The 27,006-nt window shown below is 43.2% G+C and overlaps 1 protein-coding gene across 1 annotated transcript; it reads left to right on the forward strand.

Moving 5' to 3' along the window:
* LOC106560387 (desmoglein-3) lies at positions 1-27,006 on the forward strand. The gene is made up of 14 exons (XM_045687747.1): positions 1-213; positions 3,262-3,393; positions 5,512-5,670; positions 5,944-6,085; positions 6,445-6,608; positions 8,608-8,742; positions 9,024-9,209; positions 9,411-9,808; positions 9,961-10,103; positions 17,381-17,602; positions 18,302-18,541; positions 20,618-20,748; positions 20,903-21,220; positions 21,853-27,006. The coding sequence occupies exons 1-14, from the start codon at positions 163-165 to the stop codon at positions 23,065-23,067; spliced, it is 3,636 nt and encodes a 1,211-aa protein (XP_045543703.1). The 5' UTR covers positions 1-162; the 3' UTR covers positions 23,068-27,006.

A 27,006-nucleotide genomic window follows, 5' to 3' on the forward strand; every position in this document is an offset into this window, starting at 1 on the left:
ACCAAAGAAGAGAGAGGAGGCACCGCCTCAATTTACAGTACATCAACAGTGCACTGAAAGAAGTCTCTCACCCACGTCCACTATTATAACGTCGAGGACTCGCTTGTGGATATAGCTCGGATTCTAGCTCAGGTGTTTGGATTTTGGGACATTCTTCCGGTCATGAATCGGGTTTCTTTGCCCGCCGCTGCTCTTTTGCTACTTACATTCACGGTGAGTTATCTTATTTGACGTTGCCGGCGTTGTTTTTGGATTATACATTTTTTTTGTGTTGGGGAAGCTAAATTACTTGGAAAATATAGTTTACCCGCTACCAATTACGTCACACTGGAAGAAGTTAAGCTAAACTAAAGCTACCCTTAAGAACAATATAGTCTAAAGTTACTTTGAAAAAGTAGCCTAGTTCACGAGATCCAAACTACTATGTGAAAAATTATCATATCTAAATTTGAAATGTCATATAATACAAATTGCATGAACAGATCCCTATGTAGTTAGATGTTAACATAATCTGTAATTTATCATATTAAACACAAAAACGATGTTTCAAGTGAGAATTAGGCTATAGGCAGGTCTGATGGTGAAAAATAAATTCACCGATGTTATTTTATTCTTTGTAAAACAAATAGTGTGTAACGTTAGTTCGTTTCAGTAGTTAGCTAAATTACACGGTACATACCAAAAAGTACTTAACTCGACCTACTGAAAACACTACCAAGATTTGAATTTAGTTAATCTAACACTACTACTGCAAAAATGTCATTTAATTACTACCCAACACTGTCAATTTTCCACTTTTCTTGTTGGTATTCGTTTTTTGGTCGTTCCGACATGGGCGTTCTGACACATAAACCGCACAGATATGTTTGGCTGTAGTACGCTAACAAATAAGGCTAACATAACACATTTTTCCTATCGTTCTTTTTTTACATCCGTTATTAGACAGTGGCAACGCGGAACATGGTATTTTGCCTGCTAATGCCTGTAATGCAGTGAAGAAAACGATATGACAACAATAACGTCTAATGTAACTGGCCCCTCTAACAGTACAACTGGCCCCAGCTTGGCCCCCCAGTTGAAATGGTCTAGAACCGCCACTGGCCGTTATTAAAAATACAAAAAGGAGTTGTGTAATAAACACTTTTATAAATTGTATAAAAGGTGACAGCCTACCGGTCAAATATGCGCGAGACAAGTGCACACAACTCATTGGCTATCAAAGGGATTATGACGTCCACAAGCGAACCCATTCTTTCTGTAGGTCTATACAATTATTATTTTGCTGAGGTTACAAAATAAAGATGTGTCACTTTTCTAACGAATATTGACAGTAGGCGTATAATCTTTAGGCCACACATTTCAGGTGGTTAGGCATATAACCCAGTCAATCAAGAGCCCATAACCTTTACTCGGGGGTCACATAGGACTGACATGTTACTTAGTTATAACCCTCAGGTCGAGCCAGAACCACCATAAAAAGGAGAAAATCTCAAAAGTTTAGTGTTTTGTTATTTGCATATACACAGGTGTCATGGTAACATTGCTCTCACTCGTGACAGTGAGAAATAATCCCTTTCATTTTGAGAGCACTGCTTGAAAGGAGTTTTGAAATATGAATAAGTCCTCCTACAATACATTTTCAAAATGGCATCCACAGAACAGTTTCCACCAAAATTGGCTATAGGCCTATCATAAGAATACCTGAAAACAAATAAATGCTTTTTGGTCTGAATTTAAGGTTATGGTTTGGCACAAGGTCAGCAGTGTGGTTAATGTTAGGGTTAAGGTTGGGTTTAAAATCAAATTTAAAAAAATAAATTGTAGAAATAAGTAGGGGTTTATGACTTTGACTGTGGTAACTAGTTGCAACCTTGCAGAACCGTCCCACTGGGCACAAAGTCAATTAAACGTCTTTTCCACTACGGTTCAACGTAATTTCATTGAAATGACGTGGAAACGATGTTGATTCAACCAGTGTGTGCCCAGTGGGTTTTGGGTGTGTTTCATGGCTGCGGATCACAACTGAGAGATATAGCGGAACTAGCCTAACCTTGTACATGATAGAAAATAGTATTTCTACAGCATTCACTCAAATGGTCTTTAAAAGGCATGAATTTGACTTAATGTCGTTGTTACCAGTTATCACAAACACAAAGTCAAAATGTGCTAGGCCTGCCTAAAGTAAAAATTCATGAAAACAACAATTTACTCTGTGGTTAATATTAGGGTTATGGTTAAGTTTAAAATCAGATTTTAAGAAGATCAATTGTAGAAATACGCAGGGTTTAGCCATAATTATGACTTTATGGCTGTGGTAACTAGTGACAACAGTTTCATGTTGACGATGATCTGGCTGTCAAAGCTTGTTGGTCATTCCATCCACAGGGCTATTTGTCAAACATGTTATACATCCCAAATCGCACCCTATTACCTATTTAGTGCACTACTTTTGACCAGGGCCTACAGGACTCACGTAGGGCTCTGGTCAAAAGTAGTGCACTATATAGGGAATAGGATGCCATTTGGCATTTGTTTTTTGCCAGTCCTGATACATCTTTTGTTCTCACGTGCCCACCCACTATTATATACAGGTTCATACTCCTCCTTGTGAGCTACAATAACTATTCTTTACTTAGGAGTGGTTGGCTGGGTGGGTCTGCAGTAGGCTTGGCACGGTCTCACTGCTTTCACAGTTATGCCTCAGTACTTAAGTTGGTTTAGGATGTTCACTGTATCATAACAGGTTTAAGTTCTGGTTTAGGTTCATTACAAGTCACAGTAAACTCATGGAACCTGAGTGTTTGAATGACAGATCAAAGAGTAACTCACTACAGGAGAGGGACATACAACAATGGCTCTTCCTATACCAGGACCCCAAACTAAAATGGGAGATAAAATAGTTGACTACCAGGTAAAAAAATATGCCAGGCACCTGTCCCAGTCCATGGACTGGAAATTGAGATACGCTGATCTAGAGAAGCATAATACAAGTAATACTCTCTCTCTTTATCTTTTTTTCTCTCTCCAAAACATGGCACAATCAAGCACAATCACTCACCATAAAGTATAATTCTGCCAGGTATTTACCATTTGTTAGACCTGTCTGAATTATGAGAACTTGAGAAGGAGGAGCAATCAGTTAATATGTTCTGGACACATTGATAGTGGATGGGGTGGGTGAGATGATTGGGGTTTCTGCTAATGCTATGTCACTGTTATCCATGAAAGTAACCATTGATGTATTTTGTTTTGTGAAAGCAGGTTTTAGTGTCTGTGGCTGTGGTGGAGGCACGTCATTCCGCTGGGCTAAGGAGACACAAGAGGGAATGGATCATCCCTCCCCAGAAACTAGAAGAAAATGTAGACTACACCAAGAAAGAGTTTATCGCCAAGGTAATGCCACATGGCGGAGGTGCAATTGGTCGCTAGCAGAGCCATATATTTAGAGAGTTAAGTCAACTTTTAGAATGTAGAATATTGTTCTAATTCTAGATATTCAGTTACATAGCATTGTTTAGACTTTCCTGACATAATGTTAATGGAGAGCTAACATGGTATAGTACCAGTCAAAAGTTTGAACATACCTATCAGCATACCACCCTGCATCCCACTGCTGGCTTGCTCCTGAAGATAAGCAGGGTTGGACCTAGTCAGTCCCTAGATGGGAGACCAGATGCTGCTGGAATTGGTGTTGGAGGGCCAGTAGGAAGCACTCTTTCCTCTGGTCTAAAAAAAAATATCCCAATTCCCAGGGCAGTGATTGGGGTCATTGCCCTGTGTAGGGATGCTGTCTTGCGGATGGGATGTTAAACGTGTGTCCTGACCTTCTGTGGTCACTAAAGATCCCATGGCACTTATTGTAAGAGTAGGTGTGTTAACCCTGGTGTCTTGGCTAAATTCCTATTCTGGCCCATAATACCATCATGGCCACCTAATCATCCCCAGCTTCCAATTGGCTCATTCATCTCCTGTAACTATTCCCCAGGTCATTGCTGTAAATGAGAATGTGTTCTCAGTCAACTTACCTGCTTAAATAAAAAAAACGACTTATTCAAGGGATTCTCTTTATTTTTTTACAATTTTCTACATTGTAGAATAATAGTGAAGACATCAACACTGAAATAACACATATTGAATCATGTAGTAACCAAAAAAGTGTTAAACAAATCTAAATGTATTTAATATTATAGATTCTTCAAAGTAGCCACCCTTTGCCTTGATGACAGCGTTGCACTCTTGGCATTCTCTCAACCAGCTTCATGAGGTAGTCACCTGGAATGCATTTCAATTAACAGGTGTGCCTTGTTAATAAAAGTTAATTTGTGGAATTTCTTTCCTTCTTAATCCGTTTGACCCAATCAGTTGTGTTGTGACAAGGTAGGGGTGGTATACAGAAGATAGCCCAACTTGGTAAAAGACCAAGTCCATATTATGGCAAGAACAGCTCAAATAAGCAAAGAGAAACAACAGTCCATCATTACTTTATGACATGAAGGTCAGCCAATCCGGAAAATGTCAAGAACTTTGAAAGTTTCTTCAAGTGCAGTCGGAAAAACCATCAAGCACTATGATGAAACTGGCTTTCATGAGGACCGCCACAGGAAAGAAAGACCCAGAGTAACCTCCGGAGAGGATAAGTTCATTAGAGTAACCAGACTCAGAAATTGGAAATTGCAGCCCAAATAAATGCTTCACAAAGTTCAAGTAACAGACATATCGCAACATCAACTGTTCAGAGGAGACTGCGTGAATCAGGCCTTCATGGTCGAATTGCTGCAAAGAAACAACTAGAAAACGACACCAATAAGAAGTGACTTGCTTTGGCCAAGAAACACGAGCAATGGACATTAGACCGGTGGAAATCTGTCCTTTGGTCTGATGAGTCCAAATTTGAGATTTTTGGTTCCTACCGCCGTGTCTTTGTGAGACGCAGAGTAGGTGAACGGATGATCTCCACATGTGTGGTTCCCACCATGAAGCATGGAGGAGGAGGTGTGCTGGTCTGGGGGTCCTCTGCTGGTGACACTGTCAGGGATTTATTTAGAATTCAAGGCACACTGAACCAGCATGGCTACCACAGCATTCTGCAGCGATACGCCATCCCATCTGGTTTGCGCTTAGTGGGGCTATCATTTGTTTTTCAACAGGACAATGACCCAACACACCTCCAGGCTGTGTAAGGGATATTTGACCAAGAAGGAGAGTGATGTTTGTTTAACACTTTTTTGGTTACTACATGATTCCATGTGTTATTTCATAGTTTTGATGTCTTCACTATTATTCTACAATGTAGAAAATAGTAAAAATAAAGAAAAACCCTTGAAAGAGTAGGTGTGTCCAAACTTTTGACTGGTACTGTAAATGCATTATAATGCGGAAACCACATTGGTCCAACTCTCTAAATATGTGTCTCTTGTCTCTAGCAATGTTAATATTGCTGTCATGTTTGTTGTATTTTGTGTTTGTGTCGACTCACTCCTCTATCTGTCTATCTGTGTGCCTGTGTTTCAGATCCGGTCAGATTCAGATGATGGGACTGGTAATGTGCAGTACTCTCTAACTGGGGTGGGAGCTTCTAAATACCCCTTCAACCTGTTCATAGTGAACCCTGACACCGGCTTTGTACGCATCACTGGTATCCTGGACCGGGAGACTATCGCCATGTACAATGTGAGTATCACCTACAGCAGAGCCAAATAACTGAAGATATAGCACAGGTGTATTAGTACTGCCGCAATGTATGATGTCCTTTGGTTTATAGATAGATAGATAGATAGATAGATAGATAGATAGATAGATAGATAGATAGATAGATAGATAGATAGATAGATAGATAGATAGATAGATAGATAGATAGATAGATAGATAGATAGATAGATAGATAGATAGATAGATAGATAGATAGATAGATATGATGATGATGATGTTTTTTTTTCTCTTCAGTTGTCAGGTACCGCTAAGTTCACTGATGGCAGTGAAGCAGAAAAGAACATTGATTTGAGGGTCCAAGTTGTGGATCAAAATGATAACCCTCCTATTTTCGGTGATATTTACCCAGGAGAGGTGTACGAGCTCAGCCCAGAAGGCAAGTGTTTGGCAATAAATCAAGAACTTCCCCTAGAAAAGTGGGTTGCTCTGTTTAAGAGTGTCTGCTAAATGATTCAAATGTAAAATGTAAAATGTTTACAACTTCCCCAAGAAAATGGGAATGTGCCAATGCAATCCCATCGTGTTTTCCAGCTAATGACAGCATAATCTCTCATGGACAGACAACGTAACTAATAATCGAGTAGCTGGTGCAAGATTTTCATTCTGGGTTGCCAAGTTTAATGATAGCATGACAACATCCCATGAATGTTTTTTAAATGTCCCGGGGCAATGTTATTTGATGAACATTAATAGAGATATTAGTGTTGATGACAGTTTTTTTTTCTGTGTCTGTAGGCACGCTCATCATGAAGTTGTTTGCGACAGACGCTGACGAACCAGGGAATGAGAACTCTCAGATTTCCTACAGCATAATTAAACAGGAGCCTCCAGGAGAGAGCATGTTCTACATCACCAAAGAAGGAGAACTGAGAGTAAAACGGGCCACACTGGACAGAGAGGTACATACAGCATAGTCACCCATCTTTATTTATTTATTTTTTCTTTCTATTTATTTTGTCTTTATTTTTACCCCTTTTTCATGATATCCAATTGGTAGTTACAGTCTTGTCCCTTTACTGCAACTCCCATACGGACTAGGGAGAGGCGAAGGTCGAGAGCCGTGCGTCCTCCAAAACATAACCCCGCCAAGCCGCACTGCTTCTTGACACACTGCTCACTTAACCCGGAAGCCAGCCGCACTAATGTGTCATAGGAAACACCGCACCCTTGGCGACCGTGTCAGCGTACATGCGCTCGGCCTGACACAGAAGTCGCTAGAGCGCGATGGGACATGGACTTCCCGGCCGCATGCACGCTGTTTTTAGTAGACAGATTGTTATTAAACACTCCGTTTTTTTATATATACTGCTCAAAAAAAATAAAGAGAACACTAAAATAACACATCCTAGATCTGAATGAATGAAATAATCTTATTAAATACTTTTTTCTTTACATAGTTGAATGTGCTGACAACAAAATCACACAAAAAATAATCAATGGAAATACAATTTATCAACCTATGGAGGTCTGGATTTGGAGTCCCACTCAAAATTAAAGTGGAAAACCACACTACAGGCTGATCCAACTTTGATGTAATGTCCTTAAAACAAGTCAAAATGAGGCTCAGTAGTGTGTGGGGCCTGTATGACCTCCCTACAACGCCTGGGCATGCTCCTGATGAGGTGGCGGATGGTCTCCTGAGGGATCTCCTCCCAGACCTGGACTAAAGCATCCGCCAACTCCTGGACAGTCTGTGGTGCAACGTGGCGTTGGTGGATGGAGCGAGACACGATGTCCCAGATGTGCTCAATTGGATTCAGGTCTGGGGAACGGGCGGGCCAGTCCATGGCATTAATGCCTTCCTCTTGCAGGAACTGCTGACACACTCCAGCCACATGAGGTCTAGCATTGTCTTGCATTAGGAGGAACCCAGGGCCAACCGCACCAGCATATGGTCTCACAAGAGGTCTGAGGATCTCATCTCGGTACCTAATGGCAGTCAGGCTACCTGTGGCGAGCACATGGAGGGCTGTGCGGCCCCCCAAAGAAATGCCACCCCACACCATGACTGACCCACCGCCAAACCGGTCATGCTGGAGGATGTTGCAGGCAGCAGAACGTTCTCCACGCCGTCTCCAGACTCTGTCACGTCTGTCACGTGCTCAGTGTGAACCTGCTTTCATCTGTGAAGAGCACAGGGCGCCAGTAGCAAATTTGCCAATCTTGGTGTTCTCTGGCAAATGCCAAACGTCCTGCACGGTGTTGGGCTGTAAGCACAACCCCCACTTGTGGATGTCGGGCCCTCATACCACCTTCATGGAGTCTGTTTCTGACCGTTTGAGCAGACACCTGCACATTTGTGGCCTGCTGGAGGTCATTTTGCAGGGCTCTGGCAGTGCCCCTCCTGCTCCTCCTTGCACAAAGGCGGAGGTAGCGGTCCTGCTGCTGGGTTGTTGCCCTCCTACGGCCTCCTCCAAGTCTCCTGATGTACTGGCCTGTCTCCTGGTAGCGCCTCCATGCTCTGGACACTACGCTGGCAGACACAGCAAACCTTGCCACAGCTCGCATTGATGTGCCATCCTGGATGAGCTGCACTACCTGAGCCACTTGTGTGTGTTGTAGACTCCGCCTCATGCTAGCACTAGAGTGAAAGCACCGCCAGCATTCAAAAGTGACCAAAACATCAGCCAGGAAGCATAGGAACTGAGAAGTGGTCTGTGGCCACCACCTGCAGAACCACTCCTTTATTGGGGGTGTCTTGCTAATTGCCTATAATTTCCACCTGTTGTCTATTCCATTTGCACAACAGCATGTGAAATGTATTGTCAATCAGTGTTGCTTCCTAAGTGGACAGTTTGATTTCACAGAAGTGTGATTGACTTGGAGTTACATTGTGTTGTTTAAGTGTTCCCTTTATTTTTTTGAGCAGTGTATATTTTATTATCTTTTGTTTTCTAGGTGCAGGACTGGTACATGCTGACAGTGAAAGGTACAGATCTGAACGGTAGACCAGAGGGCAACACCGGCACCGGAACCTTTAGAGTCAACATCAAGGATGTGAACGACAACCCTCCCACTCTGGAGAAAGATGTGGTATGTAGAACATTACTCCTCCAGCCTGATCCTAGATCTGTATAATATAATTATTTCATTGTCTCACGTCAGATGATGACTCCATATCCACTGTTCATGGCAATGCATTGCTTTGGAATGGCGCCATCTGTCGGAAGACAATGTTAACTAGTTATGCTAGTTAGAGGTGTTGACTAGCACATACACAGATCTGGGACCAGGTTAATATTACTCCCCCTCTGTATAGTATTAGGACACTAGAGGCTGATGCAGTGTCTGATACTCTTTGTGTGGTTCTGCAGTATGAGGGCAGTATTGAGGAGAACACAGTGAACGTGGAGGTGATGCGGTTCAAAGCGGAGGACATGGACTTGGAGTACACTCCTAACTGGGCGACTCAGTTTGAAATCGTCAAGGGCAACGAGGCTGGCTACTTCAGTATTGAGACAGACCCCAAGACCAACGAGGGAGTTCTGATGCTCAAGAAGGTACAGCGTGAGCTCTATCACACTGCACAGTCATACATTCACAGATATACTGTATACACACACACACACGCAGATACACACACACGCAGATGCATTCACACACTTACACACACATTTTCTCCTTTCTTTTTCTGCTGAAATGAAAGACAAGTACCAGATCCATTTGTTTACATGTGCCTTTTTGTTTCTTCCATCCATTAGTCTGTAGACTATGAAGACGTCAAATACCTTGAGCTGGGAATAGCCGTAGCTAACCAGGCTCCACCCTATAATGGTGGAGGAGGAGGAGGAGGAGGAGGAGGAGGAGGAGGAGGAGGTGGAGGAGGAGGTGGAGGTGGAGGAGGAGGTGGAGGAGGAGGTGGAGGAGGAGGTGGAGGAGGATTTGGAGGATCGTGGTTTGGTGGTGGAGGTTCTACAGGGAAACTTATGAAGACCTACCCAGTGAAGATCGCTGTGAAGAACCAGCCAGAGGGGCCACGGTTTGACCCCAAGGTCAAGGCTATCCCCATCTCAGAGGGAGGAGACTTCAAGATGAACAAGGTGATCGGCTCCTACCATGCCATCGACGGAGACACACTAAAGCCTGCACAGAACGTCAGGTCTGTAGTGGCTCACACACACACACACTTACACAGCACACATTTGGCAATACCTAGTCTGATCTGTTGAGCTCAAATACACAAACCCCATCCGATATGCATAAGTTCATATACCAAAACATTTTCCACTATCCCTGTTTTTCCTGATGTAGGTATGCTAAGGGCTCTGACCCAGACAACTGGTTGACCGTTGATGAGTTGACTGGGGATATTAAACTCAATAAGATGCCTGACAGAGAGTCCAAGTTCCTGGTCAACGGGACATACTACGCCAAAGTTCTCTGCATGACCCAAGGTAAGCTAGTTCAGCCTCTTGGCAGTTAGCTTCTTAGCCTTGACACACAACACCCTACAGTATATTGAATGTCAATGTGCCAAGGGAAGGATCTGAACCTGGGTCTCCCATGGGAGAAACCAAAATCTTAACAGTTAGCGCAATATGAAATTCCATCTTTGCCCATAGGATTACACTGATTTTGAAGCTGCACAGAGGGCTACCTCATCACATCTGCTACCTTTGTATAGGACATATGGTACATAACATGAATAACTCAAGTTGAACTAGTTAGTCTATAGCCTTCTGTAGCATTTCTGAATGAAATGACATGATCTCTTATTACAACCTATTCTACATAGCACAAGATTATATAACATTAGTCTATATAACCCCTGAGCCTGAATCCTAACTTGTAACACTCCTTATAGCCTTGTATTATGCTCATACTCCGTAATCCATACATCAAGGCTGACCGGATGTAGCCTGTTCCCAGATCTGTTTGTGCTCTTGTAAACGCCATTGCTGTCCTTGTCAAGCTAAACATTTCATGTCATGTTTGGCATGACAATGAGTGACAAGGAGGTGACATGATAGCACAAACAGACTGGCACTAGATCTGATGTGCAGTAAAGGGGCCTGATTCACAAAACCTTCTTAAGAAGACATTTCTTCTTAACTGTCATTTTTTCCTTAATTATAGACTTGTGAAGAAAGTTAAGCAAAGTGGCTATTCCTCAATAAAGTTATTGGAAATGTTCTTAATTTTTTTCCTATGTTTCTTCCTAAGAAAAACGTTAAGAAGAAATGGGAATCTTGAAAATAATGTTTTAGGATTTCTTCTTGGAAATGTACTTAACTTCAGGACAGCTAAACCCTTGTCTTGAGACGAATGGATACTTTTGTAACCATGAATGTTTTCTTACGCCACAGACACAGTTGGCTACGGGATATTTAAATACAGCAAGAAAACAAATTAAACACGCATTATCTAGCTAAGTAGTAATTAGCAATATATTACAATATTCTAGAAGTGTTAAATATTTTAATGTTAAATGACGAGACAGAGGAATTGATGCGAGTAACCAGTCTTGTTCAGGACATTGCAATACATCCAGGTATCTGAAGCATAATGGTAAAAACACTGAAGTTGCAGTAATTAACATTTACAGATGGCATCACTGTGCCATCTTACACCCATAACATCTTCCCTTTTTTAAAATAGGACAGGAGCTGTCAATTCACTAACAAAACAATCGTAGTAATAATTTCCAACATGAACATTTTAGTTTTTTTTTCAGGTATCAACTTCACACATTTTGATAGTCTCTTCACTTTTCCCAATTTTTTTATATCTCTGTCTGTCAACAATCCCTAATGGGAAACCTACAGATTAAGTATTTTTGGTGGCTGGGACAGACGCCCGCAGCGTGAAAAGAAAGGGGGCGTCTGCGAGGACTGCGTGTTCCCGCACAGGCGTGTCACCTGACTGTCTAAGGGGAGTATTGATGGGCGAGAGAGCGGCCAACCTGTGATCCCCTAGCTCTTCGCCCAGTGCCTCAGGCCCCATGTGACTTGCTGGGGTTCCGTCCTTTGACCATCAGGATTCTGAGTAGGTGCTGGCTCAGCAATCCGAAGGTCAACCCTGTTACTATGGTACAGTGATCCATTCACTTCGACCACGTAGGAGTATTGGTGCAACTTTCTGTACACAGGATTCAAGTCTACAGAGGCCCGTCTGGTCCCCTGGTAGTGGCTTCATCCGCACTGTTTCACCCACCCTGAGCTCAGGTAAGTCTTTTGCTGATTTGTCGTAGATGGACTTGGAGACCTGTCTTCTGTGACGTAGCTTCAGTGGCACGTCTGTCACCACACAGGAGAGTGTTGGCTACTCCAGGAGAGTGTTGGCTACTGGCAGAGGCGCTGGGCCGGGCTGCTGTCCATGCCTTCTGTTGGGGTATTGCGCCACTGCAGGATTGCTTTCCAGGCATCCTTGCCCTCTCGCAGAGCTTTTTTGCAGAGGTTATTTGCGATTTTGACCGCCGACTCCGCCTTCCCATTAGCTTTTGGGTGTCGTGGCGATGACGTGATGTGCTCGAATTCCCATTCTGCTGCAAATTTTCAGAACTCAAATCCGGAGAATTGGGGTCCATTATCTGAAACCTGGCTGGCCATAGCTGGCAAACTGAGCCTTGCAGCATTTGATCGTTGTCTCTGTTGAGAGGTCGGGGAGGAGGTCAATCTCCCAGAAGTCTGAGTAATGATCGACTACCAGCAGAAAGTCTTTGCCACTGTGCTGGAAGAGATCTAGACTTACTATCTGCCAGGGGCACATTGGTCACTCGTGGGACATCATCGTCTCTCTCTGTTGCTCAATGGCATATTCATTGCAGACTGCATTTATTGACATAGTCTTTGATTTCACTCTGCATTCCTGGCCAATACAGTGTGTTACATGCTTGTCTGTAACAGGCCTCACCTCCAATGTGACTTGAGTGCACGCGCGCCAACATCTGAGGGCGCAGAGACCGGGGAATAACTCTCTGACCCTTGAATATTACTACTTTCCAAGACAGCCTTCACTTTCTCAGGATCTGCCTTCAATCCGGTGGAGGCCAAGATGTGCCCATGAAAGCGGACCTCTGGCACTTTAAACTAAAGCTTTTTTATGCTTAGCCTTAGCTTGACCTGTCTGCATCTGTCCATCAGGGCCAGCAGCTTGGCGTCATGGTCACGTTCTGCCTCCTCATCACTGTCCCCACAGCCCACTATGAGGATGTAATCCGCTATGGGTTCCACACCACTGAGCCACCAACAGCTCGTGCTGTTTCCGCTGATACACCTCTGGTGCCACGGAGACCCCAAACGGGAGGTTCAACCACCTCTTCCTGCCCCAGGGTGTCCAAAAGGTGGTCATGTAGCTGCTGGGCTCGTCGAGCTTGCACTGCAGGAAGGCATCTCTGGCGTCCACGAGCGTGAAGACTCTGGCCTTTGGGAGCTTGTAAAGAACATCCTCCAACGTGGGAATAATGTAATGTGAACGTCGCAGAGCCCGGTTGAGGTGTTTAGGATCAATGCATATCCGTAGCTTGTCTAGTTTCTTGATGATAACCATATTACTTATCCAGTCTTTAGGCTCAGTGACAGATGTGATGTGGCCATCTGCTTCATATATTTCAAGCTGAGCCTTCATAGCTGCTTTCATGGCCACTGGTACACTGCGGGGTGCACACTGGACAGGCTGGATTGCTGTGTCCAACTCAAAGTGGACTTCACCGGGAACTGACTCGACCAGTGAGTTGAAGACATCATGGTATTTGCTTAGGAGTGTCTCCTTGCTCAGGGGCCCAGCCTGGACTTTGTCTACAATGTTAAGGTCTGCTGGGATGGTGAAGTTAATAAGCTCGAGGCGCTCGCATGTAGAACCTGACAGTAATGGCTGTTGACTAGCCTCAACTATTTCAAACTCAAGGGTGTGTTTCTGGCCACGTAAAACACACTATGTCACAAACAGGCCTAAAGAGTTCATGAATTGGCCTGAATACAGTTGCAGCTTGGTGCTACTCTGTGTGAGTTTGTCTCTGGGCGTGAGCCTCCTTTTGTCTTTAAGGCTCATAACTTAACATGTGGCTCCCAAATCTAGCTGGCATTGCTGTGGTTTATTATTAAGTAGTAGAGTGACAAACCACTTTTTTCCTTTTGCCCTAACTCGCTAGCATATACATCCTCAGTGCTGTTGTTCCCTTCATCTGTGTTTGTTTCAATGGAGTTCACTTTACCCTCCTTTCTCTTGCTTTTCATGCAGACCCTTGTGATGTGATTAGCTGTACCACGGGATTTGCATATTTTCCCATAGGCTGGGCAGTGTTCTTTTTTCCCGTCCATGAGAAATGTTTTGGGGTTGTCTACTGCAGAGCTGGCTGTAGTATTAGCATTAGCTGTGGCAAAGGGGAATTTCTTTACTAGCTGCCTGAATGTAGCATTGACATTGTCCATATGTTGCCTTTCTAGCTCCGTGGACCTTATCCGTATATCAGTAAGCTCTGCTGCACGGCATGTTTCCACTGCCAAGACCAGCGTCAGGTCACGTTCTCTCAGCAAATGTCTGCGCGTGCCCTCATAAGCTATACCAAGCACTATCTTATCTCTGATCAGTTCATCTCTTAAAGCACCATATTCACATGTAGATGCCTTTTCCCTTAGGCTGGTGACAAAGCTGTCAATGGACTCCCCGTCCTCCTGTTTGCAACAACCGAAAATATAACGCTCGCAGATAACGTTCTTTGCTGGCTTAAAGTAATGTTCAAGAGCATCAAGAATAGCTGTTGCGTTACCTTGCCGAGCTGCTGTTAGGTTCAGGTTGTGTTTGTATATGTGTCGGCATTCAGTTCCTATTATAGTCCTCAAAGTGGCAGCCACTACATCATCGTCCTTTTCCAGAAGTCCCGTGGCTAGTGCATCGTCCTCCCATTGTCCTCTAAACGTATCCCAGTTCGTGCTCCAATCTCCGCTGAGCTTCACAACGGCGTGAGGGGGAATGTTCGCTGCCATGTCTAACCGGTGCTAACAACACTTAAGCTAACTACTAACTAGAAAACTCACTCTAGCTAAGGTCAATTCCGTTAACATTTTACTCAAGGAAGCATTTTTTTGTAAACCAGAACAGTTCACTCTAATTTGCGGAGATCATGGTTAGTTATCCGATTCTCTGACACCATGTTTGGATGTTAAATGACGAGACAGAGGCATTGATGCGAGTAACCAGTCTTGTAAAGTACATTGCAATACATCCGGGTATCTCAAGCACACCGGTAAAAACACTGAAGTTGCCGTAATTAACATTTACCAACAGATGCCATAACTGTGCCATCTTACACCCATAACATTAAATAGCTAGCGCTATCTCGTCATTTTACAAAGAAGAACTTCGCTAACGTTAACATCGTTAGCTATGTTGGCTATAATGTCGTTACGCGTTAGCTAGCTAACGGAGCTACCTAATTTAACGGTCGCGCAGTCCCTCTACCACCGTCTCCTATCATGGACGACACCTTCTCCTCCAGCTGTTCCATGTGAATGGTCTCTCAGCTCCCTTCTTCTTTGCAGCCGATTTGATGTCGGACCACTTATTTTTTACGCCGTCACTGTCCCTTGCCATACCCCCGACGGCGGCGACAGACTCGGCCATTCTCACACATCCTCTCTTTTTGGTCTCTGCATTGACCCCGCAGTTATCAAGTCTCCCCAACAGCAACCTTTTCCTGGCTGCTATTTCCTCCACCATCACTTCAAGCTATTGTTTGCTGAAGTTTTTATTGCTCTTTCCTTAGTTATCCATTTTTGGTTTTGATATAGCTAGTCTGATGGCTATAATGACCAATGTGTGAAAAACAACAAAATAACCAAAACATATCATCCCTGTCACATAGGCTTATTTATTGGTTTCAAGCACGTCACTAATGTCAATGCCACATAAGATTATATTTACGAAGTTCTTAGAAAATATATTTACGAAGTTCCTATGAAAACTATGAATTCCTAATGTAACAGTACCACCGCTAACTAACTAGCCATTTCATATCGGTTACACTAAGAACATTTTGAGGAATTGCATTTACAAACTATCTTATGAACTTCTTATTTTTGCCTTAAGAAACTTCTTACGTTTTTTCGTAAGTAATGTTTTGTGAATCCGGCTCCTGTAGTCAAGGATTTGATTAATACATCTATATAATAGGTTTATCTTGTGATATGTTTCACACTAATCATAATTGTGGTATGTCTGGGCTGTGGAACAAACTGGAGCAGTACTGCTTTACATACACCAGCAGAGGGAGCAGACCAGCCTCACAAGCAGATGAACTGTAGTACTCTGTTTCCACCAACAGGAGGTAGCACCAATGATTTATATACATCATGGGGTAGCACCAAAGATTTGTATAACTAAACCAAGATAGACCCCAGCCTGTCATTTCAAATGGGAACAAATGAATCATAGTGGCCAGAACAAGCAAGAAGGTGGGCAGAGTCAAGCACAAGCTAGCGAGATCGTATTTGCACGTTCTAGCATGTATTTCCATTAGGGAACACCTACTCTGAGAAGTGGGCTGAGTGAGTGGTAACGCCAATCGGATGCTTCACTTTACATCAGGTGACATATCTGTCTCATTGTTCTATCTGTGAAAGCGCCCTACAAGCAGGGTTGTTGTAGTACTCTTTAACCCAGCAGAGTGGGCTAAAGCGCCGTCACTTAACAGGAGTACACAGCTTTCACTCATAACAAATAACAATGTGCATGACAACTATCAAAATCAGAAATGGGTTGCCTCCCCTAACAATCTTCTTCCCTATTCCTTTGTGACAACAACTGATGGTAAAAAAAAGGGCTTTATAAATCCAAAAACACTCCTTACCCCAGGACACTTCAACAGGTGACTATCCAGGGAAATAAAGAAAAAGGAGCCGTCTGTTTCTGCATAGATCTGATAGATTTATTAACGGGACAAACAAACAGGCTGACGTTTCAGCGTAGTTCACCTTCATCAGAGCCTTGAGTAGGAAAAGGTGGGAGGCACCTATTTAACCTCACAGGGGAGTGTCACACTTGCCATGTTTTTCAAACAATAATTTAGAGCTGTCAATAATATCAACTAGACATGGGCTATTTAACCAACTATAATAAGCCTTCTTGATTCCTTCCTACATATACAGTGCATTCCACTTGAATAATAACAAAGGAAAGAGAAATAAACAAAAACATATTTACAAAAGAAGAGAAAGAGCTGACCCTTTCGCTCGACTGCGTCTTAGCAGTCCGTCCAAAATGCCTCTCTCGGTAGCAATTTCCTCGCGATATTGCCTCATCTGGTGGAAAGAGAAACTTTCTCAATTCCCCAGAATTTCAAAGTGGAGGCTGAGCCATGGTTAGCACTCGCTTAGTGCCTACAACCTTTTCCTACTCAAGGCTCTGATGAAGGCGAACTACGCTGAAACGTCAGCCTGTTAGTTTGTCCCGTTAATAAATCCATCAGATCTATGCAGAAACAGAGTGCTCCTTTTTCTGTATTCTCCCTGATAGTCACCTGTTCAAGTGTCCTGGGGTAAGGAATGTTTTGGGATTTACTTGTCGAGCACATGATTCCGTTTGTTCAAGCTGGGCTGAAGTGCTTTTGGGTACACTTCCTTTCTATGTCTTTATAAATACATTTGATTGATTGATTGATTGATTGATTAACTGACTGACTGATTGATTGATTGATTGATTGATTGATTGATTGTCACACTCTTTTCCTGTTCAGACATGCCCTCTAAGACAGCCACGGGTACGGTAGCCATCCAGGTGGAGGACTTGAACGACCACTGCCCCACTCTTACTAGTAACGTCCAGACCATGTGTATGACAGCCGATGCTATTACCGTGACTGCAGTGGACAAGGATGCGTTTCCCAACGGAGCCCCCTTCACCTTCACCATCATCCCAGAGGGAACAGAGGGAGTGTGGGTGGTCGAGCACCTAAACGGTGAGGGGCCTGGAGAATGGAGTTCCTACTGAGGGAATAAGATGATGATAGCACACAATAAAACCATTAGGGTTATTTAGTCTAGTAACCAAGAAGAGCTACACTGAGTGGTAGCATAGCCAAGCATATCACATCACATATACTGTATTCTATACTATTCTACTGTATCTTAGTCACTTAATAACGTTTACATATCTTGCATTACTCATCTCATATGTTTTAACTGTATTCTATACTATTCTACGGTATCTAAATGACTTAATGTTTACATATTTGGCATTACTCATCTCATGTATATACTGTTTTCTATACAATTCTACTGTATCTTAGACTGTTCCGCTCTGACATTGCTCGTCCATATGTATATAGTCTTAATTCATTCCTACTTAGATTAGTGTGTATTGGGTATATGTTGTGTAATTTGTTAGATATCACTTGTTAGATATTACTGCACTGTCGGAGCTAGAAGCACAAGCATTTCACTATACCCGCAATAACATCTGCTAATCACATGTATGTGACCAATACAATTTGATTTGATTTGATTTGACAGACATACCTATTTCCTTAGTCATAGAGATGATGAAGGAAAGTGATACCGTCCATGTTGTGGTCCCAATCCCCAGACAGATGTAGTATATCTATCTGACAACCTGTCTCATGTCTGACTGTGTTTGTGTCTAACCTCTGACCCTACAGACACCTCGACCATCCTGAGGTCCCAAAAGGATTTGTGGCCGGGCTCCTATGCAGTTGCCATGGAGATCCGCGACCAGCAGGGGCACGCGTGTCCTGACCCGCAGAAGCTAAAGGTAGATGTCTGCACGTGTGCGGACAAAGGGAAGGCGTGCGCGACGCGAGGAGCTAAGGGCTCTACCGGGGCTGTGCTAGGGCCTGCAGCAATTGGACTGCTCTTCCTGGGTCTGCTGACGCTACTGCGTGAGTATGATGTCATCATCTAGAAGAAAAAAAAGGAAGAACGCATTCAGGGATTTGCAGTGAAACAAGGGAAATGTATTCCATATTTTCAGGACAAATCTTTTGACCAACTGGATTCATCAATGTCTACAATAGTGGGAAAATCAAAGTCATCATTGTGACATAGAGCTAGAGTTAGTCATCGAGGGGATGGGGATTGCCTGAGCTAGGCGCAGATTCACTGATCTTGATCATATAATGAGAAGATATTTCTGATGCAAGGGGATTTGTATTGTAGATCAGTAATTCTGCTTAGAGCCCTGCTCAGTCAGGCCGATCCTCTTAAATATTCTGGTACCATAGAGATAGATAGATGACTCATCTTTATATCTGTGCCATTTATAGCGTCTGTGACAGCATGGGCTGCGCCATTGAAGCTACAGCCCATAGGAATCCCCACCCAGTTGACTACTTTAAAATGGCCGATGCATGGTGGAAGCCCTCAATGGAAATGTCCATGCTAAAATGGGTCAGATCCATGATGAATCCTCTATCTATCTCTATGGCTGGTACACTAAACTCTTCCCATAGTCCCTCCTCTCTCACACAGCTCTGAACTGATCTGTCTTTAAACAATCCCAGCTTTAGTTGAGGAGACAAGAGAGCCATATCACTAAGTCATCTATTGCGCCATTTTAAGACTGACATTTTAATGCCTAATCAAACATCATTGCCTGAACTTGATTGATATTTATGTCAGAGCAAGTCTGAGTCGACACCTCAAATATACTGATCAAAAATATAAACGCAACATGTAAAGTGTTGGTCCCATGTTTCATGAGCTGAAATACAAGATCCCAGAAATGTTCCATATGCACAAAAAACGATTTATCTCAAATTTTGTGCACAAATTCATTTTCATCCCTTTTTGTGAGCATTTCTCCTTTGCCAAGATAATCCATCCACCTGACAGGTGTGTCATATCAAGAAGCTGATTAAACAGCATGATCATTACAACTTGTGCTGGGGACAATAAAAGGCCACTTAAAATGTGCAGTTTTGTCACACAACACAATGCCACAGGGGGGTTGCTGAGGAGTATTTATGTCTTTAATAAAGCCCTTTTGTGGGGAAAAACTGATTGGCTGGGCCCCGGCTCCCGAATGGGTGGGCCTGGCTCCCAAGTGGGTAGGCCTATGCCCTCCCTGGCCCACCCATGGCTGTGCCCCTTTAACTAAATTATACGGTATAAACAAAAAAAGTAGTTGGTCTCCTGCTACACTTGTAAATACATCAGTATTGTACTGTGAGTGGATTTACATTTACTATATTACATCTAGTCTATGAGACCAGGCTGTGATTACGGCTCATCATGAATAATTATGAGTTAGAAAGTTATAGACTCACAAATATCATACCCCCAACACATGCTAACCTCGCACCATTACAATAACAGGGGAGGTTAGCATTTTTGGGGGGGTATGATATTTATGCCGCTGTAGCTGTCTCACTCATCATTATTCACAATTAATTCAGGATTTTCTGTAATCTTGGTAGCATCCACATTAATAGAGAAGTGTTTAGAAACATGTTCTAGTTTAATTTACTCCAAAATGACACGATACATTATTTACCATTAATTTCTATTGGGCACAAAATAATCTGAAACGCAACCAAAACAAACAGAAAATGCATCCAACAAATGTGTAGAGTTACAAGCTTGTTGTAGTCATTGCGTGCTATGAATATGGGACCACCAAATACATAACATTTTACTACTTTAATACACATAAGTAAATTTGTCCCAATACTTTTGGTCCCATTAAATGGGTGGTCTATGGTCAAAAAGTGCTGTAATTTCTAAACGGTTCACCCGTCAAATCCAAAGTGCTGGAGTACAGAGCCAAAACAACAAAAAATGTATCACTGTCCCAATACTTTTGGATCTCACTGTATAGTCAGCATCAGCCCTACTTTTACTTTCTTGCTTATGCCGTATAATGGCAGGTCATAGCTCTGTCATAGCTCTCGGTTTTTAATTGAAGCTGCTACTCTTATGTATCGTCTAACCCCCCTCTCATGGTCCTGTCTCCACAGTAATCCCTCTCCTGCTGTTGTTCTGTACGTGTGGGGGTGCCGGAGGTCTTCCTGGGGGCTTCACTGAGATGCCCTTTGACGCCAAGGCACAACTCATTTCCTACCACACTGAGGGACAGGGGGAGAACACGGTAAGAAGGGGAAAGAATGGTGTGTGTGCGTGCGGGGTCACAGATAATCTTTTGTGTGAATGATTCCACTATGGTAGTATGATTCTCGTTGGGGTTAATGGTCCAAGATGTCACAGCAATTTTTTTTAACCCTCTGACCCCTGACCTCTTACAGGAAGTACCTCTGCTGAACGCACCAGTTCAGGTCGACACAGGAAGGGTCAAAATGGCCAACGCGGGAACCATTGCAGCAACGACCGGAGGGGCGGGGATAATGATAGGTGGTGGTCAGTTACAGAACTCCTCCTCCACGATGGGCGGTGGTTTCTACCAATCAGACGGCCTTATGGATATTGGATATAAGAATGGAGGAGAGATAATCGGCCATGGGAATGGAGGGGGCTTTTATTCTGAGTATGAGAGCAGAGAGGGAGGAGGAGCCTATGAAGGCATCGCCCTGCCTGATCACTACCTGGAGGAGTACTACTCTCAGGTAAGGAGGCAGAAAATAAATCCAGCCTCTGACTGTCAGGTCAGTAGATTGTGCATCAACATGGAGTAGAGAGCACAAATAGAAATACAGTGTCCATATATGAAAGGTTGTGTGTATATTTAACTGGTAGAATAGACAGGTTGGTTGTTTAGCAACAAAACCGACATATGCGCAATTATGGGGCAAAACAGACGGGGTTGGCTTAGATTGTTGACAATATGTAAACTATATTTAATCTCCAAATGTTTATTGAAGCACTTGATGTCTGTCAAATACATCATTGCAGTTGTTGGTTAGCTAGCTAGCGTATTTTTTGCCATATTAGCATTGACATGAAATCAGTCAAAACACCTCAAAACAAGACATTGTATCAGAAACTAGCTGAAAGTAGTCACTTACGATTCCCCTCATGGCAGTTTCTTGTCATTGTTGGTAGCTATCTGGCCATCCAGAATCACAAAAACTCAAGGACTTCTGCCCCATTGAAGCGGGCACATAATTTCCGTGACCTTGTCAGCTAACCGATCTATATACACTGAATGTATGGTATAATGAATAGTGGCAGGCGATGGAGTTAATTGATGTGTCTGTATTGTAACATATGTCTGTGTGGGTCTGTGTTGTATTTTCAGAAAGCTCACTGTGCAGCTGAAAACCACGTCCAGAAGGACAGTATGTTGGTGTATGACTACGAGGGCCAGGGCTCTCCTGTGGGCTCGGTGGGATGCTGCAGCCTCCTGGAATCTGACAATGACCTCCAGTTCCTCAATGACCTGGGGCCAAAGTTCAAGACCCTGGCCGAGGTGTGCCGCGGAGAGAGGTTCCAAACCGAAGTCTCTGCCCCTCTGCCACCCAGACCCATCATCTCCATGCCAACAGCAGCCAGCAGTGTGACGACCAATGTGGCGTCCAGAGTGGTTTCCGCCGCCCCGGTCCCAGCCCCAGCACCGCCCCCTGCCCCGGCCCAGGTGACACACGTCGAGAGGACTGTGGTGAGGGAGTCAGATCGTTCAGATCGTTTGTCTACTCTGAAGAAGCAGGACATGGTGGGAGGAAGCCAGGGCCAGACCTTGCTACTGCAGCAACAGCCTATGTACTACACCACCATGCAGCCTATGATGCAGCCCGTAGTGCAGCAGATGCACTATGTAGTGGAGCAACAGGTTCCCAACATACAGGGCATGATAATGGTCAACGGGCCTCCGTCAGGCTCGGCCCAGGGCCTGGTGCTGCAGGGGCAACGGGTGGTGACCGGTACCCAGGCTCAGGGCACCCTTGGCAGGGGAGAGGGAGGCCTGATCCATATGGGGAACATGTCTGGTTCTCAGGGTATGATGGTGGTGGATGGGCCGGTGATGCAGGGGGGGCAGATGCTCCAAGGGGGGCAAATGCTGCAGGGGGGGCAAGTTTTCCAGGGGGGGCAAGTTTTTCAGGGGGGGCAAGTTCTTCAGAGTGGTCAGTTGGTACAAGGGGGTCAGGTCCTTCAGGGGGGTCAGGCCTGGCTGCAGCAGAGTAGCTCCCTGCAGCGAGGGGGCTTATCAGGGTCACAGAGCATGCTGGTGATGGAGGGACAGGGGGGTAGCAGCGGAGGTAGTGGGGTGCAGAAAGGCCAGGGAGGGGTGTTAGGGTTCTCCCAGGGGTCCATGCAGAGGAACGGCCTCTCTGGCTCACACAGAGTCCTCTACACCACAGAGCAGAGCTCAGCCGCAGAGTCCAGCGTAGGCTCACAGAGCGGCATTGTAGGATTGAACGGGTCCTCCAGCAAGGTCAGCTTAGGCCCCGTCTCCTCCTCCCGCAAGGCAGTGATAGAGAAGAGAGTTGTGACCAACCAGAGCACCAGTAAATAAGGTCTTGACCAATAATATAATACTATAAACACAAGACACATTAAATGCCACTGAAGCTATTTATTGATGGAAATGTCACCACCTTGGAAGTTTTGATTTCAATTCAGTGGTCAAGATGGGGGTATTTTTTTGTCCCTGAAGAGCATATCACGCTTAGATGTATAGTGGGTTTTAGAATGAGAAAGTGCTAGATTGTTGTTTAAAAAATGTGGCAGTGGGTAAGTGTAAGTGTGTAGGTTCAGAATATTTTATAGATTGTAACCTTGTGTCTGCTTGCACAGCAAATTCTATCAGCTAGGCCTATAAAGCATCCCAACTTAGTTCTACCAGGCAGTGTGTACACGTGTGTTTTCACGTGAGTGCGATTCAGCTTCCATCTGAAATAATGAACTGTTTGATTCCCTCTTGTGTGTACAAACACAATATGGTACCTTTATTTGACTTTCTAAACTTCTGGGGGGACAATGGTAATTCTTCTTTTTAGCTGTTAAGTAAATTATGTGTATTTCTGTCCCCTACTGAAAAAAATCTTGGTCGACCGAAAGTTGTCTCTTCTTTCGACCAATCGATTGGTTAAAACGTGTATTTTTCCATGTATAGACACAACCTATGTGTTTTAATCAAATCAACTATATATGCATTGAGCTTGTCTGACGCTATAAGCACACTGTTTGATGAAATAAGCACGAATGACTCAAGAGGGAACCAGGGATAAAGATTTTTTTTTTAAAGAATTTATCTGTCCCGACCGTCCTCCTGCTCCTACTGGCCTTCGCAGATTCTGACGTTACTGTCCTGAACTTGCCAGGAATAGGCTACACGAGGAGTCAGCAAACTTTCTCATGTGGATTGCAAATTTATTTTACCATTTCTACCGATCTGTGTGCCAGTTATGATTTTCATATGCACATTTTTGTGTAGCAGTTTTCATTTATAATAACATCTTTGTATTTCAAAATCATTGTCATGTGGTTAGTCAAAATTATCTCCAAATCTAAATGAAAATGATACAAACCTAAAAAGTTACTTCTATTGCCATTGCCAACTATGTAAAAAGAGCCCATAAAGCCAACAAATAAAAACATTGCAGCCTGCAGGTAGAAAATATCCTGATAAAAATAAATATCCTATAAATCACATTGGCTACACATGGCCTGTCTGTAACGAACTTGAAACATTGTATCAACTATTAACTTGGGTCTGGCCTGAAGAACCTTGCCACATTGTATAAAATATTCTGGGCCCTCAAGAGTTTTGCGAGCCAATGAGACACACCTTTAGGCTGTTTGTGCAAGGGATAAAAAGTAATCAGGTAGGCCTATTTTATGATGTTTCCACTGGATCAGAGCATGACATTTTTCCCTTTCACCACTGAGTGTTTATCGAAAGGTAGAGAGCTGGAAAGATTTTTCAAATACATTGATGAACTATTGTCATTCTCAATGGATGTAAAAACAGACTTTGTTTGCTTGCTGTTTGAGGGGAAGAAAAGATTACTTTGAGAAGCTCCACAGTGGTAATGCATTAGGCCGAACAGAAATGCTATCAGATCCCCAAATGGGCATATTTATATGCCTACATGTGCCTGCAGGCCAGGTAGCCTATAGGCCTACTTATATGGGTAATCAGGAATGCGTTCGAACTCAACATTGACAGGAGCACTCCAAACAAAAGACAATGGCTAAATTGACAAAACTCGTAAATGGAATGAAATAAACCAAACTTGTTTCTCACTAGTGTAGCATAGGTTGTGCGCTCTGCAAACAACGTGTCCACTCCGACAATGACAACGGTAAAAGACTGGAATTATATTATATTGAATGCATTAACACACATTACCGTATCCAAAAAAACCTTGTAGATTAGAAATGATAGGAATTAACTGAATGTACTACTACATATGTAATGGGGAATTGATAGACACTAACAATCAGATGCCAACAATTCACACTATGAAGTTATGAAACAATGAATGTTCACAAATTGGCAGGAGAGACCGTGTTCTGGAGAGGGAAGTACATTGTGAAGCCACGTGCCCCTTCTTGGACTGTGCCATCCCCGCGACCTCTGCAATGGATTAGTTCACTGAGATGGCCGCGAATAAGACAGGCATGTCCTGTGCCATAAAAATATATATTCGCTACTGCTCAACTAAAAAAAATCTTGGTTGACCAACAGCCTATCTACCAAACATTCGACCAGTCAAATAATTGGGGTCAACCCTAATTTCTGTTGATTCGCATCAAGGATCAACTTGATTTTGATTAGGGGCACTGTATTGAGTATTGAGCACTTCGTTACAGGCCAAACAAATCTAAAGCTTTTTTGTTTTTCTATTGGCTGTTAGTGTGAGTTTGTCATCCACAGACGTGTGATTGCTGTTATTCTATGTGAATGGCTCCACCCACGTCTCCCTGAGATCTCCCTGAGACAGGCTCTCAACCCCCACCACACGCGCATGAAGGCACACGTACACACACACCTCCTCTTCAGTACGTGGGACTTGTCCATGCACACCAAGACCATGTTAGACTGTACATTTCCATACCAACCCTGACATCTTGTCCAGTCAGTCTGAGATTCTGCACCTTGTTGGCAACTTATACCTGGAACCTGCTAGTCCGGCTGAGCAGGGCTCGGGCTCTGAGCAGGGCTCGGGCTCTGAGCAGGGCTCTGAGCAGGGCTCTGAGCAAGCCTCACATAGGACAGAAGTGGATGAGCTATAGCCAATAGGCAAAGAGATACAACAGAAGTGGCTGAGCTATAACCTATATATTCTACACCCATCTCTGGCATACACATCCATATTTGTTATTTCAGTGATTAGACAGGTTTGTTTAGATATTTTTATTTTTTTGTCTCTGCTGGCCTTGTATTGTATTGTAACTATTTGATGGTTTTGTTTGATCTGAGTCATTAATTGGACGTTCTAAAAGCAGCAAGCATGTTCTCAAAGCTTGAAGCATGAAGAATGTTCTTCCATTTTTCAGTCTTAAGCTCAAAACATGGAAGTCGGAGTTTGTCAACGTAATAATGCTGAGATTGTCAAACAGTTTTTCTCACTTAACTGTTGGGTGCTCATTCTGAAACCAAAGTTTAATAGCTATGCCCCAAAGCTTTTAATTAAATCCAGGTTTGATTGAATCTATACTTGTAGTTGCATCAGTTATAGTACTTGAGGATGGGTCTTAGTATTTTTATGTTGTTTGTGTTTTTGTGTACAAATATTCTCATATTTTTATGTAACTTTTTTATACCTTGTTGTGTTTGTGTATGCACTCAGACTGTTACCTAAACATGGATTCGTCCAATCAGGGTCTATTTTGTTTTTAACAAAAGAGGGGGAAATTATTACCACTTGTCTAGGACTATCTAATAATTCTCAAAGTACCAGGAGAACATTGTATAGTTATTTTATGTTACTTTTTTATTAAATGCACTGGTATGTACTTTGTCAAACGCTGGGTATATCTGAAAACAGTTTTTCTTAGTCGTGTTTGTTCCAGAGAAAGTTTGGCAAAAAGGAGATGACTGAGATAAAGAACTATTGCTGTATTGCACAAGAAGACACAAACTACTGACCTCCTGCACAGTCACTGTCTTTGTGGTCTGTCTGATCTCAGATTTCATCAACCAAATGTCATCAAGCCAATGTTTCATCTCAACTGTATTTAGAGATCAAAGTCCTTTTTGTTATTTAGACTGAAGTTAGGAGTGTCCGATACATTAATTATATACAACACTTTTGAAGCAAGTCGGTTATATGAATAACAATTATAGTACGCTATCCCTTAAAGTTTTGACATGAGTCAGTCCAATCAGGCTTTTATCTACTGAAACGTCTCTGGAACACTCGCTCTTAAGTTATGTTTCTATTTTGGTTTGAAAAAGAGACATTATTTTAAATGTTACAGCTTCAATAAAGCTCCTCTTTTATTA

This window comes from Salmo salar, chromosome ssa10, assembly GCF_905237065.1.
Source record: "Salmo salar chromosome ssa10, Ssal_v3.1, whole genome shotgun sequence".
In the NCBI taxonomy this organism is placed as follows: Eukaryota; Metazoa; Chordata; class Actinopteri; order Salmoniformes; family Salmonidae; genus Salmo; species Salmo salar.

Coding starts and splice junctions, on each gene's coding strand:
- LOC106560387 (XM_045687747.1), top strand. CDS start 163: ATGAATCGGGTTTCTTTGCCCGCCGCTGCTCTTTTGCTACTTACATTC. Junction 9,809..9,960: donor AAGCCTGCACAGAACGTCAG/GTCTGTAGTGGC, acceptor TTCCTGATGTAG/GTATGCTAAGGGCTCTGACC. Junction 17,603..18,301: donor GGTGGTCGAGCACCTAAACG/GTGAGGGGCCTG, acceptor CTGACCCTACAG/ACACCTCGACCATCCTGAGG.